The sequence below is a fragment of the Pangasianodon hypophthalmus genome, chromosome 1 (genome assembly GCF_027358585.1).
Source record: "Pangasianodon hypophthalmus isolate fPanHyp1 chromosome 1, fPanHyp1.pri, whole genome shotgun sequence".
Taxonomy (NCBI): domain Eukaryota; kingdom Metazoa; phylum Chordata; class Actinopteri; order Siluriformes; family Pangasiidae; genus Pangasianodon; species Pangasianodon hypophthalmus.
The window spans coordinates 7,957,716-7,976,514 of NC_069710.1; the positions used below are offsets into that span (position 1 = coordinate 7,957,716).

Genomic DNA, 18,799 nt, shown 5'->3' on the forward strand with positions numbered 1-18,799 from the left:
GAGCTGGTCAAACTGGTAGACCATCTTTGCAAGGTGGTACATGCTTGTACAAAGGAAGATGTTTTTGAATTACTGCTAACTTGTCTACGTTTGTAGTTATTTTTCAGAAAATAAGACAACAGTAAGGCAATTAGAAAATCTCAGACAATTATTGATCAGTTTAATCAAATAATAAGAAAGATGGAAAAGAATTTAACAGCTGCTGGAGAGGGTCTACTAGATTAATCAGCTCAGCCTGGGTCTTGGCAGCTGGTAACTAACTGGTCAGACTAAGCTGGATTTTTAAGCAGGAATAGAACATGGTAGGACATGGTAGAATTGCTTAGTTGTATCACTTGTCTGTGTAATTAACCACTCGTTTAATTCTCATTAATCTGTTACCCGTATGTACTATACAGTAGCTACGGTACATTCTAGTACGGTTGGACTGCTTGCTAAAACACAGGCTGCTAATTCAGGCGTTGCCTTGGTTACCGCTGACGTAATGGCGCCCGGCTCTCGCTCAGCCCCTGGGGCCGGTCTGTGATTGGAGGGAAACCCCGTGCAGAGCGCCACTGACCCCCACGAGAATCAGCTGTGCGCAGCAGTTAGCCAGCTTTCGCTTAACAACAGCATCCTCATCCATCACTCTCATCCAGGTAAGACATCTTTATCATCTCTGTCGCTTGATTTCCTCCTGTTGTACTGCTTCAGCGTTACATCCATAACACAAGGCTTACGAATTGTCCCTGTACCATTATGTGACATAAATTAGCTACAGTAGCTCGTAAGGCAGTCGCTAGCTAGTTATCGCCTTCAGACTGGGTTAACTCGGGTGGGATGATGCTAACCTGCTGAAAATGACTGATGAACGGCGCATAATCAGTTAGATAGAAATGTAAATGACGATTGTAGGCGTCTTTTTTTTTTAAAAAAAAAACAACATATCCGTCAGTGAGGTGGTTAGAAGCCTGAACCGGGAGCTCATTGAGTGAGTCGCGAGCTCACAGACACACAATAATGCCATTTAGCCATGTTCCGCTGTTTTAGCAGTGCCATTCAATTCCTGATTAACGCTGCAGAACCAGCTCCCAAATCAGGCGAGTGAGTAGTTAGGCAAAAAAAGAAGAAAGAAAGTATGACTCTCGTATTGAGGAGATGTTCCAGATTGAGCATGAAAAAGGGCAGGAGCAGACATGTCAAACTTGCTGCTGTGAGCGCGCGCTGCGAAATCGCGCGGGTTCGAAAGCATCCGTTATCATGGATAAAGCTCTTTAGCTAACTGGCTTTGTCCAGACTTTTTTTTGTTTTTTTTTGTTGGGGGGGGGGGTCTTTTTTTTTTTGCGCTTATCAATCTGAATAGACATGTTGAAAATGTGTTGTATAATGTGAGAGCGAATGATGTGAAGGCGGTGACGTGACGCTAAGCAGCATAAGCGCTTTTCACTGAGGAGGCTTGTAGTGCTGAGCTTGTTTATCTCAGAGCTAAGCTAGTGATCTGATGCGGGTTCACTCTGAAGTCAGCTCCTCGTCTGTATTCCTGCCTTTTTTCAGCTTCTCTATTCGTTAGCTGTAGTGCTGTAGAGCTTAAAGGCTACAGGGCCACTGAGTAGCTGAGGGAAGAACTGGGTGTGGTGGGGAATAAAGGCACATCCGCATTTTTCCTGTATGTTAGTGCCACTTCATTGCAAGTTCCCTGTGGATGACATTTTTCCCGGAAATATTGCAGTTGTCGTATTTCTGCTTGATTCACTGAACCGTGCGTGTTAATCTGCATTACTCAGAACGGTAGTTATCTGCCTAGCTTACTTGTCATGTCTTCTTATATAAAATGAACAAGGACGAGTGCAAAAATCATGTTAAAAAAAAAAAATATATATATATATTACATTGTATGTGAGTTTTATTCGATACTCCTAGAAAACGATGAAATATTTGACATAATAATAGAGTCCAGTGCGCTGACAAATTGTCCTACCTAGCCAGACGTTTCGCGCATGCGCACTTTTGCACACCCGAAACATTAATGCTACTTCACATATTTTAATTCTGGAGGCAATTTCTGAACATAAGATAAACCTGTCAGAATATGAACCCTGGCATTTTCTGATAAGGTCACAGTAATACAGGAGACAAAATACTTGTGCTATTGTTTTACAAAGACCTACAAATACACCCTATGATAGGACAGTTTGATAAATCATTACAATAATGACACTTTTTCCGCCACTTTACTTGACACATGTCCCCAGAATGCCTTTATTTTTCTAGCTTCTGCATAATATAGAAGAATCTTTGAATAATGTTGTAAAAGTAGATATAGTAAATGAGTTTGCTTTAAGGGTCTAATATTATTGTCTCAGGATATTGCAAATCACTAGCTCAAAAAAAAAAAAAAAAAAGGTTTTTATTGGACGTATTCCACACTACATGGGTCACAGGAGCCATTATTTCATTCCCTATATAGGACACTTGTGTAGGGAATTCTCAACCATTTGGGATACAGCCTAAATTAAACCAGTCACGGAGGCAATCCTTTTTCCAACATCCTAATCAGTCAACATTGTGTTGAATATCATAGAATATCGGAAAATGCCCAGTGTATGCCAAGGCGCAAGAGGAAATGAGAGGTTAAATGAGGAGCTAAAGTCCATAATATGGAAACACGTGTTTAACAGGCATCATTATAAATGTTTTGGCTTACTGACCTCATGGCCTCTCTGATGTAATCAGGTGTTTTTATAGACTACTTCATGGGGAGCAGTGAGCTGGAGCTACATACGTGTCTGTACTAGGCTGTTTAGTAAAAGCCTCACTGCCCCAATGTTGCTTTTATTTACAGAATTCAGCAGTATATTTTATATATATATAAATTGATCGGTTCTGGAGCTTCCCCTGCATTGCGCATTTTAGTGTATTTATCACACCCATTTTAACATCAGAAAGAATTTGTTAATGAGTTGGGGCAAATGTGTGAACAGCATGCAGATGTACTGGGAGTAGGCTTGTGTCTTATATATAATCATCACCTAACCTCACTTATAATGGTGAAAAATGACCCATGGAATGTGTCACATTTTCAAAATGCAACTAAAATTTGTTTTGTTAAAAATCTCTTGACTTTATATATCAGATTGCACACCTTGTTAGATTCATTACATTTACATAGATTACATAGTTATATTACATTTCTGGGAATCTACAAACCCACTTACACCAATCAGCCATAACATTAAAACCACCTGCCTAATATTGTGTAGGTCCCCCTTGTGCCGCCAAAACAGCTCTGACCCATCGACGCATGGACTCTACCAGACCTCTGAAGGTGTGCTGTGGTATCTGGCACCAAGACATTAGCAGCAGATCCTTTAAGTCCTGTAAGTTGTGGGGCCTCCATGGATCGGACTTGTTGGCCAGCACATCCCACAGATGCTCGATCAGATTGAGATCTGGGAAATTTGGAGGCCAAGTCAACACCTTCAAATTTTTGTCATGTTCCTCAAATCATTCCTGAACAATTTTTGTAGTGGGGCAGGGCACATAATCCTGCTGAAAGAGGCCACTGCCTTCTTCCCATATCTTCGCTTCCTGGTGTCATCTCTTCCTCAGGTAAGTGACGCACATGCACCTGGCTGAAAACGTGATTCATCAGACCAGGTCACCTTCTTCCACTGCTCCATGGTCCAGTTCTGATGCTCACGTGCCCAGTGTAGGCATTTTTGGTGGTGGACAGGGGTCAGCATGGGCACTCTGACCGGTCTGCGGCTACACAGTCCCATATGCAGCAAGCTGCGATGCACTGTGTGTTCTGACACCTTTCTGTCGTAGCCAGCATTAACTTTTTCAGCAATTTGTGTTGCAGTTGCTCTTCTGTGGAATCGGAGCAGATGGGCTAGCCTTCGCTCCTCACATGCATCAGTGAGCCTTGGGTGCCCATGACCCTGTCTTCGGTTCACCTGTTTTCCTTCCTTGGACCACTTTTGGTAGGTACTAACCACTGCATACTGGGAACACCCCACAAGACCTGCCTTTTTGGAGATGCTTTGACCCAGTCTTCAAGCCATCACAATTTGGCCCTTGTCAAGGTCGCTCAGATCCTTACATTTGCCCATTTTTCCTGCTTCCAAACCATCAACTTCAAAAACTGACTGTTCACTTGCTGCCTAATATATCCCACCCCTTTGCAGGTGCCAGTGTAACAAGATAATCAGTGTTATTCACGTCGCCTGTCAGTGACTAATGTTATGGCTAATTGGTGTAAACCAAACCAGTGCCCACATCCAATGTGGAGCAAGGGTAATAATTATATTTTGACTTGTCCATGATATAACTATGCATCATAAAAAAATTGTAAATAGTCTTATAACTAATTTTAACTGGTTTAAACTAACACATGAGGTTCTTAAATATGAGAAAATCTGAAAGCTGAGGGAAATAAGCATGCATAAATTTCCTTCTAGCTCTTAGCAGCCATGGACACAAGTGAACTAGTGCAGAAGGCCAAACTGGCAGAGCAAGCTGAGCGTTATGATGACATGGCTGCTGCCATGAAGGCGGTGACGGAGGGCGGCGCAGAGCTTTCAAACGAGGAACGCAACCTGCTCTCGGTGGCCTACAAGAACGTAGTGGGCGCACGCCGCTCCTCCTGGAGGGTGGTCTCCAGCATTGAGCAAAAGACCGAAGGCAGCGAGAAGAAGCAGCAGATGGCCAAGGAGTATCGCGAGAAGATCGAGAAGGAGCTGAAGGAGATCTGCAATGACGTGCTGGTAAGGGTGACAATTTTTTTTTTCAAGTTGTTTGTAGGCACAACAGATCAAGATCTCATGTGTTATATGTGATTTTTAGAGTATATACAGTATTCTTATTGAACTTCAATGCAAAAATCTTTTCCTTCATAATATCGCTGAAGTGTTTGAAAATGTACACGCACCAATTAGGCAAGTGGTGATGTTGCATTATTATATCAAAATAAATGCTCAACGTTTTTTGCCATATAGTACTAGAAATCTGTAGTTTTTAAAAGGTATTTAATCTTTGGTGAAAGAACACCTGTTGCTTCTATAATGTAAGTGATAACAAGAACAAACTAGCACTTTGGGATGCGATCATTTTCTTGTAGCAGAAGGTCCTATCATGTTTTATTCTTTGCATATAACATGGCTGTCTATAAGTACATGCCTAAAATCATAGTTTATTTTGGTCCAGAAAAACTCAATGAATGTACCTATGAATGGCCAGCTGGCAGTGTATCAGGCTACCTGTTTGCTCAATCCAAAGTAATGGAGGGTGATAATCTTCATAAGACTTTACTCTAATTAGTGCTCATGAGCACAGGAATTCTGCAGCCAAGCCTGTCAGCTTAGCCTCGATCTCATTTGTCCCAGACACAAGTGTCCTCAGTGAGAACACTCCTCAAGTGAACACTTAAATTAAAAAGGTAGGACAAAGAAAAATACATCTACATTTGTTCATTTGGAAGACACTGTTATCCAGTGACCTACAGTTAAGTATTAAAGGTCTTGGTCAACGGCCTAACAGTGGTTATAAGGAGGACCTGGGGTTTAAAATCTTCTGATCATTAAAATCTAGTGCACACTACATGATTTTAGCCCCAATTTCCCAGTTCCAGACTAATTTTGGAACTTAAACCAGCTACACCCTCAAGCTCGGCAGCTACTTGTTGCATGCCGCAGTGAGAACTGTTCGTGTAATGAGCATGGTTCAGCGACGTGATTTTCTCAGTTTGTGAGCGATTGCCAAGGCTTGATATTTTCAAGCATATTTAATTTTCTGCAGTTGTAGTTGCAGGTAAAGCAATGAGATACAGCCAGAGAGAGTGTGAGAGAAAATGAGATTCATCTGCTATCATGCGCAGCAGATCCCTGAATCCGGTTTATTATCTATTTGTGTGGGAGAGTCAGCGCAAATTTTAAACACAATAATTTTGCTTCTATAAGCAATTGTTTGTCATGTCATACCCAGATGATCGTTAGGAACACCAAAAAAAAAAAAAAAAAAAAAAAAAGTGATTCATGTGGGGACGTATTATAAATGAGTACCAAATAGTTACATGATATATAGCTGTTTGTGAGAAAAATGTAAACGGGTCAGTGATTCTGAGATTTTGAAAGTCGTGTAGTGTGCACTCCGCCTAACCCAGAATCTTACCCACTGAGCCGACACTGCCTCCTGATAGTAATGTATCTGTTCTCCAAAAATCCCCATGAATGTGCAGCTGTGATCTAAGACAAATGTGGACTATGTTGGGGGTCTAGTTTGGTGGGGATACATCGGCTAAATGTAATGCTCGTCATCATATGGATCCTATAATTTCTATTCATGTGTGGAACAGAAAAAGAAGATGTGGATTGTTATGCCATAAGAATTCATTTGGATATAAGCAATGTTTTAGTTCAGGTTTTTCTTTTCTTTTCTTTTTTTTTTTAAATCTATGTTCTATTTTTTATCTGTATGTATGTATGTATGTATTTTTACATAAGATGTTTTTTTATCAAGGGTGTTTGATTTGAATATTTGTCCCCTGAATTAGTGTTTCAAGGAGTGTGTCTAAAGCTTTGGGGAAGAATACTTGGCATGTTTCAATGATTTGGAACCTCGGAAATTTTTAGCTCACCTTTATGAGTTTTCAGTGTCAGGAATGGCATTAGCAGAATCACTGATGCCTCAGCTGTAGATCTCAGGGACATTTTTCCACTAAATATTCATAACATTAAAAAGTAGTTCATGTTGCATTTTAGGTGTGAACTTAAACATTTGTGTAGAATGAGACAAATATTGCCTTATTATTGGTTTTGTTGGTACAAATAAAATATTTAGTAGTAGTAGCTGTAGGAGTAAGTAATTCCACCTGTAGCTCCTGTTTACACCTAGTATTAACAACACGGTGTACCTGTGTTTTAGCCTGCTAGATAGAAGATAGAAGGTTCAAGCTCATGTCTGGTAATTTTATTTTTTGTTTGTATTCTGAACATTTCAGACCATGACGTTTGTTTAGATGAGCTTCCTTGTGCTTGAGATTGACTGTGCTCAGTAGCTACGTTTACATGTAGCCTAATAATCTGAGTGTTAGCTCAGTCAGAATGAAAAACATTCATGTAGACTGATTGAGGTCAGTCAAAGTGAATTTTTATTTTATTGACACGTTACAGATTTTAATTTATTTTAAATAATTGTGATGGTTGGATGAGCAGTGGCATGGGCATCAAACTAACAAACTAGCTTGGGGCATGTGAATTGACCTCAGTTAGTTTTCTTGGGCAGTTATTTCCCAGACAGTGGCATTTAAAGTTGTTAACATTAGAAAATGAGTAAAGGCATTTTACTGATGAATCTATTCTGTGCATTTCGTGTTAACCAGACCATCCTTATCCCAGAATGTTGTGCAAATCTAAAATACTGAGCAACTTAATTGTGGTCACAAATTCTTCTTCTGCCTGTCAGTAGTAACACTTGGATAAGGTTTTGCTTTGATGAAAATAATAAAGTCATTAAAAACACAAGCAGCATGATTAAAAAGCTGAACACACTGTCTGGACTCACACCCTTCCTGTTGTTATAGTAACGTTGACACTATTCTCCGCTCCCTGTATGCGCAGAACCTTGGATCACATTACAAATAGCATGTATATAAATGAAGATTGTCTACAAACAGACAAGTTTAGGATATACACAGTTCATTCATAATATGCAAAATTCATTACACACTAAACACACTAACTGTGTGTGAGTGAGTCCATGCGATTTGAAATCTTACCTGCTCCTGCCAGGTTCTTTCATGTTGTCAGTGTTTTGCCTTTGTCCAACTGACATGGCACAGGCTTTAACACACCAAAATGAAAACAATGACAATGAAAGCACGTGTGAGGCTGGCTGACCTCACTGGCTGTGTGTGAATTACTGTGCTTGATTATCATGTGATCAATGTGACAGGGCATTTACCAGGCTAACAAAACTATTTGATGCTACACAGCCATGAAGCTACAAAAGCATAAGAGGATTTCTGTGAAGAGTAGCGTTTTCTAAAAGAACAATTCTCTGATTCATTTGGTGTTCTCTGCATTGGAATTATATTTAAGCATATAACCTAACAGAACTATAAAAAACATAATCCAAAAACATAAAAAAAGCAACCAGCCCCATGTCTGTCACTTTTCATTTTGGATAAAAATCACAATTTGGTCAATTGCATAATATTTAAGAGCCTGCTTAGGTTGAAAGAATCTACTGGACTTTCATCAACTGCTCAGGAGTGGGAGCACACACGCTGTCTAATGTATTTTGAGACTTTAAAGCTCTCTCGAGGGCACTGGCAAGTTTGTACGCTACAGTGGGTTAAATGCTTTGTTTCTGAAACTACTCCATGGGGTCCCCAGATTATCACATGTAACATTATTATGCTTTATTGTTATTATTATTATTATTATTACTACTCCCTACACACCTGAACTGACTATTCAGAGTGGCTTGATAGAGATGTGTTGGGCAGTGAGGACTGCCATAAGTAACGTTGGCCATATATATTAGTCATGAGCATATAGGCAACAAACAAAGCATTCTTGGAAAAAATTTTTTTTTTTTTTTGTACCTTCATTCATGCGTATCAGGTTCAAAATAGATATTTTTCTTTTTAATGGAAATGATTATCGAGCCTTTCATCATAATTTATTATATTATGAGAACAGATTTGTCTGAAACTCTTTCAGGTTTATTTCAACCTTAAATTAACCTCAACATCACCACTCCCTTCAGTGTATATTATTATCTTTCGGATGCTGTACCTGTCCTGCTGTAGTATTTCCGATTTCTGACACCTTGCTAAGAGTGATATGGGAGTTACCTAAAAACTACGCTTTTCTGCTTTTTTTTGGATTTTTAGGTTTGGCAGCTTTTGTTAATCGTTGTAGTGAAGCTTGAGAAAACTAATACTAATTTAACGATTAACTAGTGACATAGGCTGTATGTCTGGTCACTGTATGCTATATAGCTAAATTTATCTTAGGTCAATCTACGAGTGTAAATTTGTTAAGTATGAGAACAGACAGTTGCACTCAGTTTGAAGGACTGTATTTTCAGACTTTGATTGCGCTCAGTAAACACAACTAAAGGCTTGCCTACTCAATAGCTAGTCAGCAATAATCCAATAATTCAGATGCTCATATTGTCTCAGCTGTATTGTGTCAGCGACATGGATGTGGTACAGTTGGACGGTGAAGTTGAGCTGAGTCACTCTTGCACATGTTCCACTGTATGTGAAGGGTGAAAATGTCAATCCTGCTTTGTCATATGATAACCATAAATTTGTTCATTAACTAAATATGCAGGCTCTTTGGCTAAAAGCCGCTGAAGAACATGTCCTTTTTAATGGACGTACTGAGAAAGACGGGGGAACTTAAATTTTTTAATAAAAAGGATTGTAGTGAAGGTTTTTGTGTTTTTACTTAACTTCTGTTACACAAAACTGATGGATCTAAACCATGGCTGTTGGTAAATATATAGCCTTAACATTGTTGATTAATGGCATCAGTGTCCATAGATGTGCTGTTCAGCAGCCAGTAGAAGTTAAATGAAGTTGGATGTGTCAAAATATCTTCTAAGCCAGTGAAACAAACTTTGCACAACGCTTGTCCAAGCTAAACTTTCAAACCAGTGTGTCATTTTTATGACTACAGAAAAAGGAGAAAACCATTCCAGGAAGCAGGAAAAATGCTACCTGCTACCTAGTCCACAAATCCTGGATTGGCAGTGTATCAAAGTTCCGGGAGAGTCTTGGACTAAGGTCCAATTCACACCTGGCACTGACATGTGTCCTGGATGATCAGATCACAAGTGGACAGCCGAGACGTGTAGTCGTTCACACCTCACATTATGAATGCGTCTCCAGTGACCACTTGTGATCGGATTTCATACATCGTTTCCTCTGGAGAAAGGCTATCATGCACATTTATTACTTCAGTCTTCCGCTGCATTCATTTTCAGGCAGAAATGTCCCGCAAATTATATTTCATGAATCTTTATGGGCTGTTTCAAAAGTTTTTATTGCGTGGTCTTCCACTGTATTTATTTTCAGGTAAAAAAAAAACGTCCCAATCCTCATCAGTCTCATGTACCTGTACAGACTGTTTCAAGCATTTTAATCATGTGGTCTGCTAATGAATCTTAAAAAATAAGAGACGAGACCACGAATGAAGCTATGAAGTTCAACTGCTTTCGTCTCTGCTGTTATAGCATCGTCTTTTTCCATTAGACTAGCGATGGAGAGCATGATTACATATTTTCTGGCTAGGCCAGTGATGCAGTTGGTCCTTCCTTGCTGTCCGGGACGCACTGAGATGCATTCACGTTCACACTACAAATGTGATGCGTCCCAGACCACCTCCAAATGTGGTTTGACTGATTGGATCACAGTGCGTCTCAGAGACGCATTTGACACTGTTCATACTGGTCCACTTGTGAAGCCATCACCCAGGACGCATGTTAGTGTGAACGTGGCCTAATATGCACATGTCTAAGTTTGTTTTAGGCCTTTCTGTAATATGTGTGCCCACTCTGCAGTAATTCTGTATGTTTTGTAGGGATGTGCGTTTGTATCTGAATACCCAGTTGCCCTAACAGAGTCACCAGTGTTTGAATACTGAAATCGCTACTGAGGTATTTGTTATACCCTGATGTTGGTGGTAAAATCAGAAAAAGTTGTGTTTTGTATTTAAGGAAAGTATTTTGTTGCAGAGAGCAATACTGTTATGCTTTGCAAGTTAGATGTGTGATCTGGCCAGTCAGATCACTTACATGACAACAGACAGTTAATACATTTCCTATAATGTTCATTACAACTGCATTAAAAGTGTTAAACTACAATGAATACAAATTGGGTAATTTTGGTTTGCAGATTAAGCCTATTTTACAAACAAATGAATAATAGCCAAGAGTAAGCAGCTCCTTAGTTTATACTTCAGCCTTGGTTTGTTTAGCAACACAGTACAGTGGCTTAGTGCAAACAGTTGTTGTTTGCAAAATATGCACCAAAAAAAAAAAAAAAAAGCCAAGCGTGTCAGAGGAAACCCAAAGAATTAATTTAATCACCAAGAATGCACCTCATAGAGTGTTCCAAAATCCAGATAACAAGGTGAGCACACGTGAACAGCACCGTGGCTAGGAACACAGCTGAAATGATGCATTTGAAAAAGCACTCTTCATGAAAGAAACAAGTAAGTGCTGGAAAGACATCACTGATGCCATGACATTTTACTTGGTCAAAGATATAATACCCATCAAACCACCATTCCCAAGCTGTACAAAAAATACCAACACAAGTGCAGTAAAACCAAAACAATGAAACATGAATCACATTTTTAAAAATGTTAAATAAAAATAGTTGTTTGCAAAGTATGCAAAAAAAAAGTCAGGAGTGTCAGAGGAAACCCAAAAAATGTAAAACCAACTGAGATGTACTGTATTCAGTATTTAAATATATGTAAGTACTCACCTATCTATTTATTGCACATTTAAAAACTAAAGACATTAGTAGAGGTGATGTAATTTTTATTTAACATTTTTAAAATACAGTATCCATGCTTGATTGTTTTCAATTTTTATAAATAATTGCTCACATTTTGTTGGTAAATGCACTTTATTAAAATTCATTTGAAATATGTTGGCTAAGTGGTCTCTTATTCTTGTTCTTTGAGGTTATGTTTTGTAGTGCTTTATTTTCATCAATAGGGAAATTTATTGATTACTGATAACATGGGACATGTTTTGTGTTTTTGCATATATTGTGTTGTTCATTCCTTCCTCCTTCTGTTTGTCTCTCTCATGTTCTCAGGTTCTTTTGGACAAATATCTGATCCCGAAGGCAACCCCAGCTGAAAGTAAAGTCTTCTACCTGAAAATGAAGGGCGATTACTACCGCTACTTAGCTGAAGTAGCCGTGGGAGACGAGAAAAACTGTAAGCCACTCACTCAATTCCTCTGTGATCTCATGCACTGAACAGGAGGTTAGGTCTGAAGCACAAAGCTGGGGGATGAAACACTGCCATAATCTAGATCAGCATGTTAAGAAGTAGCTTTCTTAGTTAAACATGTTTACAGGCGTTAGCAACCTCGTGGACACAGTTGTTCAGAACCATGTCATTTTTAAGGTTTATTTTTCCCTGAGGTAAAAGTGTAAAACCCATCTTGAAAAGGCACGTTAGTCATCCTCTACTGAACCACACCCTTCTCATTTTTTCCGTCCTGCAAATTACAGCTGTGAGTGTTAAGCAGTAGCATAACCTTTTTCAACAAAATGCTAGATAAAAAGTTTTTTTATTTGTGTAAATGTTATATTTTATTCCCCTGTCCCTGCAGTCTGAAGAGTCTGAAGCCATGGAAGTGCCCTAGCACACACTTACCATAGGGCATTGTGGTTTACACTGTGTAACCACTTCCTTTTGCTTGAACAGTACACTCACGGGCAAAGGAGAGGAAGTGATGAGGCACAGAGGTTTTAGGAGGTTAAGACCCATTCATTAAAATACTGTATTCCTTCTACTACTCAGTGAAGTTTTAGACAAAAAGTTGACTTTGGTGGTTGTAAACGATATTTCAGTGTAGATGAAATGCCAGAATGGAGAAAACCATATGCATTAAAATAAATAAATAAATGTGCGTGTGTACATTATATATACATTGTGTGTTAATGTGGACCAGGCCTTTGATGCGAAAAGATTGTAAATACAGTGAGATGATTCTAGTTTCTGGCTTCCAGTAAAGTGAAGAGGGGTGAATCATGTTGAATCATCTAGTCTTTTTGTGAGTATGGAGAGTCCCAGACTAACTGCCTTCCTGTGCCAGGAAGTTTATGGGACATCACGTGTCAGTGAAGCATTGAAAACATTCAAATGAGCATGTCTATTCACTGTTGCCGTGGTTCAAAGTTTATCAAGCAGCTATCTGTTTCTCTCTCTCCAAACCATTGTGGCCTGAAATTAAAGAACAGAGATTCTTCTTGGTGTATAGAGACAAGCATGAGTTTGAAGTGTTATTGCAGTCAGGCTTTATTTAGCTTGCTAATCTGGATACCATTTATTTATTTATTTATTTTGAACCCTTGTCATCTATACTTCAACCTGCTTCAGCAATTTTTTTTTTTAAATATAATTATTGTACTAAAAATAGATATCAGAGATTAACACTTTGCTGTTTAATTGCATGTAGCTTTGTGTTGCATTTCTGGTGTCATCTGATGAGCCAGTGCAAAGACCATTGATCCATCTGAGAATAGAGGAAGTTCTGCTAGTTATTTAATACATTTATAAAACAGACAGTCAATTGTATTCGCCAGAATGAGGAATAATAAGCTCTTTCTTTTATTCTTTCATTCTGTCTAGATCAGGGTTATCGGTTAGATTGTGACCCTCTGAGGGCTGTCTGGTTACGTTTGGATTTTTGTCAGATTCCTGTGACTTGATGAAAAACATGTACATGTTTTGTAGAATAGCAGTTACTGGTGATGAATGAATAAATGTGTTTTTTTTTTTTTTTTTCCCCTTCTTCTTTCAACAGTCACTTACCCAGCATAATGCACACATAAGATGTAGAGATGGCACAGTACCACTTTTTCTTTTCTGATACCCATACTGGCACGTGGAATATCAGTCAGTACCAATACCCATCCGATTATTGTTCTCTTTACAAACTACCAAGCTTAATTTTTTCCTGAAGCACTTCACAGTAAACTTTCACACAAATATCACTGACATTGTAAATGTAATAAATAAAATTTTTTTTAATAAAAATCAGTCCTAACAAAAGAAAAAGGAAAAAAAGAAATAAATTTCTTTTCCAATTTCAATCATTGCCATTCTGATCCACCATAAGCCTATGCAGGTCCTCCATCATGTCTTCCAGTTTGCAGTTTTAGTATTTTTAAGGTTTCTTTGGCCTTTAGTAATCTGATGATCGGACCTTAAGAACACAATATGCTCTTTGCGTAACCTGACTAAGACTCATTATTGACTGGTTGAGTTGTATCATTAAACTTAGTTCAATGTTAAGTTTTGTAGCTTCTTAAAAGTTGCGGTCAGGTCCAAGGTGGTCTTTCTGTGCAGGAAGCCCTGCTGCTATTTTGGGACAGTGTGTGCATGTGGCATTTGCGTAGGTTACACCATAGCATGCAAATAATGCTTAGATTGTGTTTTGACACGTTTTTGAAATTTTACTTTGTGTGAAACACAAAAAAAAAAAAAAAAAATAGACATGTTCTAGGTCACCTGCTCCACCCAACAAACGTTCAGCTCAGTTTTACTAACCGTATGTAATGCTTTCACTGCCTTAGTGTTTGTCATGTCATGAAAATGAGATTGATCAGCACAAAAGTTTTTAGAGAAATGACTTCTTGAAGCACTTGTGCACTTCTTGAGTTGCACTAATGCAATGTTTGCTGATACTAGTATTGCCATATCAGCCATTCTCATAGTTATATCATTCATTCTCATAGTTTATAATCATTTTAGACCAGTCACAGGTATTGCTATTGATTTATCTAGTTTTTCTTTAAGTAGGCCCATGTACACTAATACCGCTAGGAATGAGAAACCCTTTCAGCAGGGTAATGTTAGTAATGAATAAAACTGAATAGCCACAGCCTGATAGCAAATAGGATCATGATAGCCACATAATTGGTAGTTACCAGGATTCCTGCCTCTACAGCCTGGAATAATCTTGTTTAAACTTCTTCTGTGCCAGCATTGTAATGAAGATAGACATCATAAGCCAGAGTATCACTGATCAGCAAATATATACTTTTGACATTTGCCTAAACTAGCAAGACACAAAGGAGGTGACTTTCTGGCAAAACACAGTGTAAAGTCAAATATTTAGGACATATCAAAGTTTTCAGACCCGATTCCAGATATTTGCCCTGACTTGCCACAAACCCAATAAAGAATGTGTACAGAAGCAGATGAATTCCACAGAGGTTTTTATTTTACTACTGTTGAACACAGCAAAATTTAAAAATGCTATATAAAATGACAGTTTTTTTTGTGTAACCTTTGATTAGTTGTGGAAGGTGTATGAGTATAAAAAAGTCAGAGTAAAATTTTTAACCAGTAGAGACTTCTGCAGTTAAACAAAACTACAAATGCAGTGGACTTAAAGCAGCACCCTACTTGCTGTAAAACTAGCACATAGTTGTTGGCTTATGTTTGTTTGAACTGCTTTAAGGCCCGTGTTGTGCCCCCCCCCCCCCCTTCATTTTTTTTTTTGTTTTCCACAAACGGTTTCACTTTCTTTTTCTGGATGTCACATACTGAACATATACTGATGGGGGCACATAACCTTTAAAAAGTGTTTTAAAGTGTCTATTATAACATTGTATGTGTTGATTGTTACAGTAAATCATATTGACACATGCCTGTTTCAGTGTTGGGCTAGCTACTCTTTAAAGCTTTGTGTTTGTTTGTTTCTTTTTTTTTTTTAAACTATATTGATGCAACTCTTTTTCTTTTCAATTCTCAGCTATCATCACCAACTCACAAGAGGCCTACAGGGACGCATTTGAGATCAGCAAGGCGGAGATGCAGCCTACACACCCGATCCGTCTGGGCCTGGCGCTGAACTTCTCCGTCTTCTACTACGAAATCCTAAACTCTCCTGAGCAGGCCTGCAAGCTGGCCAAAACGGTGCGTGGTCAACACAAAAACACCTCTACACACTCATTGTCCAACCACCATGTTGTATGCAAAATTACATTGCACATAAGAATTTCTTAGGCTTAAAAACAAACAAGGGGAAATATTGCAGAAAAAATTTTACACTTGGTTGAAGTGGAATGGCTGGCATATCAACGAAGATAAGGTGCATTAAAGAATGAAAATGAATTTCTTAAATACCTGATGGACTGAGGGAAACAGTGATGGACAAGCAGTCATGGAGAGACTGGAACACACTTGATATAATGTGGACATACGCTTCGGTTTTCTTTTCATGTCCTTTCACTGACTTTTTGTAAGTTTGATTATGGGAACACATAGCATGTAGACCAGCAGTCGATGCTAACCTAGTAGTTACCTATGGTGTAGTAAAATTCATTAGATAAACATATTAGATTGGAAATATATCACCTGGTCTTTTTCCAATCTTCAGCTGCCTTTTTCTCACCATTCAGTGTAAACTCTATAGACAGTGGTTTCTGAAATACTCAAACTGGCTCCACCAACCATGCCACAGTCAAAGTCACTGAGATCACGTTTGTTTCTCCATTCTGGTGCTTTATGTGAACATTAACTGAAGCTCTTAACCTATATGCACGATTTTATGCACGATTTTATGCACGATTGACCTGCTGCCACATGATTTGCTGATTGGATAATTGCATGAATGAGCAGGTTTACGGGTGTTCCTAATAAAGTGGACGGTGAGTGTATATAGTGCATAGTATGCCATCTGAGACACAGCTCATGTAATTGATCAAGTTGAGGCAGGAAGCCACAACTGAGTGAGTGTTTTTCTTTAAACACTGAGGAGGCTCGAAGATGAAGTGCCATTTTTTTTTTTTTTTTTTTCACATTTTTCTTCCTAAATTTCCTCTTAGGCTTTTGATGAGGCCATTGCAGAACTTGATTCACTCAATGAAGAATCTTACAAAGACAGCACGTTGATCATGCAGCTGCTGCGAGACAACCTGACAGTGAGTTTTCTGACCTTTGCTTGATACAGTTGTATGTGTGATTATTCTCCAGGCCTGGCTAATTCTCAAATGGTACAGGCTTATTGTTATTGCTTGCTAGGAACAATAAGAGAAAATAAGCCATTTGAAAATATGATATTACATGTGCTATGTTGAAACTAGGTGCTATGTAGCCATCTAGTAAATGCTGTGCCCTGAGGAAGTCATGACGGGTTGATGAGTCAACGAGAGCATCTTAAAAACATTACTGAAATGCAGGGCAAGTGAATTTGGTGCTGATATTTGTCTTCCCTCCTCAGCTGTGGACCTCAGACAACCAGGGTGATGCCGAGGACACCGAGGAAGGAAGAGAAAACTGATTCCCCTCTCCATCTGTCCTTCCCCTGACATCTGGCTTTCATCATCCCATCCATACTGAGAACACCACATCAAGCTTCTGCCTCCTTTAGTTCTTCCTTCCTTCCTTCCTTCCTTTTTTCCTTCTTCCTTTCCTTGTCACCATCATTAATCCACCTAGGGATCTGTCTGTAGGGAGGTAGGGGTAAAGAAAGGGAGGTGGAGGGGAGATTCTGGGGGTTGTTCTGGGGGGAGGGAGTGACACTCGTCTGCTAGTGAGCTCATTAGTGTGGATGTGTGCAGGCGAGGGCAAGTTCTCAACTCCAAGTACTGTCTTTTACATTTGTATATCCTGTATGTCCATTGGTCACGGAGTTGGAGTGTTTGCCGTACTCATTATGCACAGCTGCAATTTTTATAAGCGTTCTTTAAAAAAAAAAAATCAATAAAAACAGCCCTAATCTTTAAGCAGAGAAGGAGTGGCAGTCTAGGTAGTAAAGAGACAACATCTGCTACACATGTTAATACAGCAAGAACATACTGATTTAAAAAAAAAAAAAAAACAAACATTCCATTTACTGTCACTCTGTCAAGTTTGTGTTTTTTTTTTTTTTTTCTTTCTTTCTGTTGCGGGTGACCTTCATATTTCACTCTTCTTTACTCTTCTTTAATATTACGAGGTAGAAAGGACCCCTAAGATCAAAGAGCACATAAGCTTGATACTGATACCGTAAGACTGCACAAGCAGAGCATCAAGCATTCCTACGTGCATATACAGTTATTATTTTGTCCTGTTAAGGTTTGATTTATTTTATTTTATTTTTTTTTCCTTTGATAATTTTTGATACTTGCCTGAACTGCATGTGGCTATGAAGTAGTTAATGGGGGTGGGGGTGTTATTGTTGGGCTGGCTAGCATTTTTGTTTTCATGTCTTTGCTATTTTCACATGAAACACCAAGCATAAATGTTATTTGGGGGGAGGGGGGATATGTAATTTCATCTAAGTGTAATAAACAGTAATAATTTAACATTTTAATATGTTTGCCTTTTTTCATTATTAAAAGCTATTAAAAATCTGTACATCATCTTTAATCCATCTCACTTTAAGATGGCACCACGGATGAAAATGAGCAATTTCCATTAAACAGCACTTGTGGAGGTTTAGAATGTAGCCGAAGTGCCAGCATCAGTGGTTTGGTCGTATTGCAACGGCGGTACGGGAGGTGCCTGAAGACTATATGTTTCTGCTTTTTCAGCTAAAGCAGCATTTCAATCCAAACATAAAAAAAATTTGCCAGCAAAGGCAATTCACTGGAACACAGAACATGAAAGAAGCATTCATGAACATTTATTAGGAGGAAATGCCCCCAGTAACATTCTGACTCCTTTTATTTAAATATAGCCTAATGAAACTTGCTTAATTCTTGACTTTCGTTAAACTTTACCCACACTTAAAACAAGGCCAGAGCACTGACTGTAATGTTTTCCAGTTTTCTTGAATTCAAGCTGAAAGTGAGGAGCATGAAGACAAAATCTAGGAATCATTACTAATTTGTACAAAGTTAAATTGACATATTCCTTAAAGAATATTAAATTACAACACAGTAAAAACAAAAATAACACAAAAAAGTTACTTTTTACTAATAGTTAATTAGGAAAAAAAAATCAGTTCTGAGGGAGCATCAAAAATCTACTAGCCCTGTGTTAGAGCCATATACAAAGTTAACATTAGATATAATGTAATGTAAATTAGTGTTGATTTTGGAGAAAAATGAAGTAAATAGTTTAGAAGC

The 18,799-nt window shown here is 38.6% G+C and overlaps 1 protein-coding gene across 1 annotated transcript; it reads left to right on the forward strand.

Annotated features, from left to right (window-relative positions):
• The first annotated feature begins 478 nt into the window (after nt 1–478).
• ywhabl (tyrosine 3-monooxygenase/tryptophan 5-monooxygenase activation protein, beta polypeptide like) lies at nt 479–17,491 on the forward strand. Its single transcript, XM_026913511.3, has 6 exons — nt 479–638; nt 4,440–4,745; nt 11,822–11,945; nt 15,499–15,662; nt 16,574–16,669; nt 16,969–17,491. The coding sequence occupies exons 2-6, from the start codon at nt 4,452–4,454 to the stop codon at nt 17,026–17,028; spliced, it is 738 nt and encodes a 245-aa protein (XP_026769312.1). The 5' UTR covers nt 479–638; nt 4,440–4,451; the 3' UTR covers nt 17,029–17,491.
• The last annotated feature ends 1,308 nt before the right edge of the window (nt 17,492–18,799 follow it).

What these genes read in the sequence shown, in the direction of transcription:
- ywhabl (XM_026913511.3), top strand. Translation starts at nt 4,452, where the DNA reads ATGGACACAAGTGAACTAGTGCAGAAGGCCAAACTGGCAGAGCAAGCT. An exon ending in CCTGCAAGCTGGCCAAAACG is followed by an intron (nt 15,663 to 16,573) that starts GTGCGTGGTCAA and finishes ATTTCCTCTTAG; the next exon opens with GCTTTTGATGAGGCCATTGC. An exon ending in TGCTGCGAGACAACCTGACA is followed by an intron (nt 16,670 to 16,968) that starts GTGAGTTTTCTG and finishes TTCCCTCCTCAG; the next exon opens with CTGTGGACCTCAGACAACCA.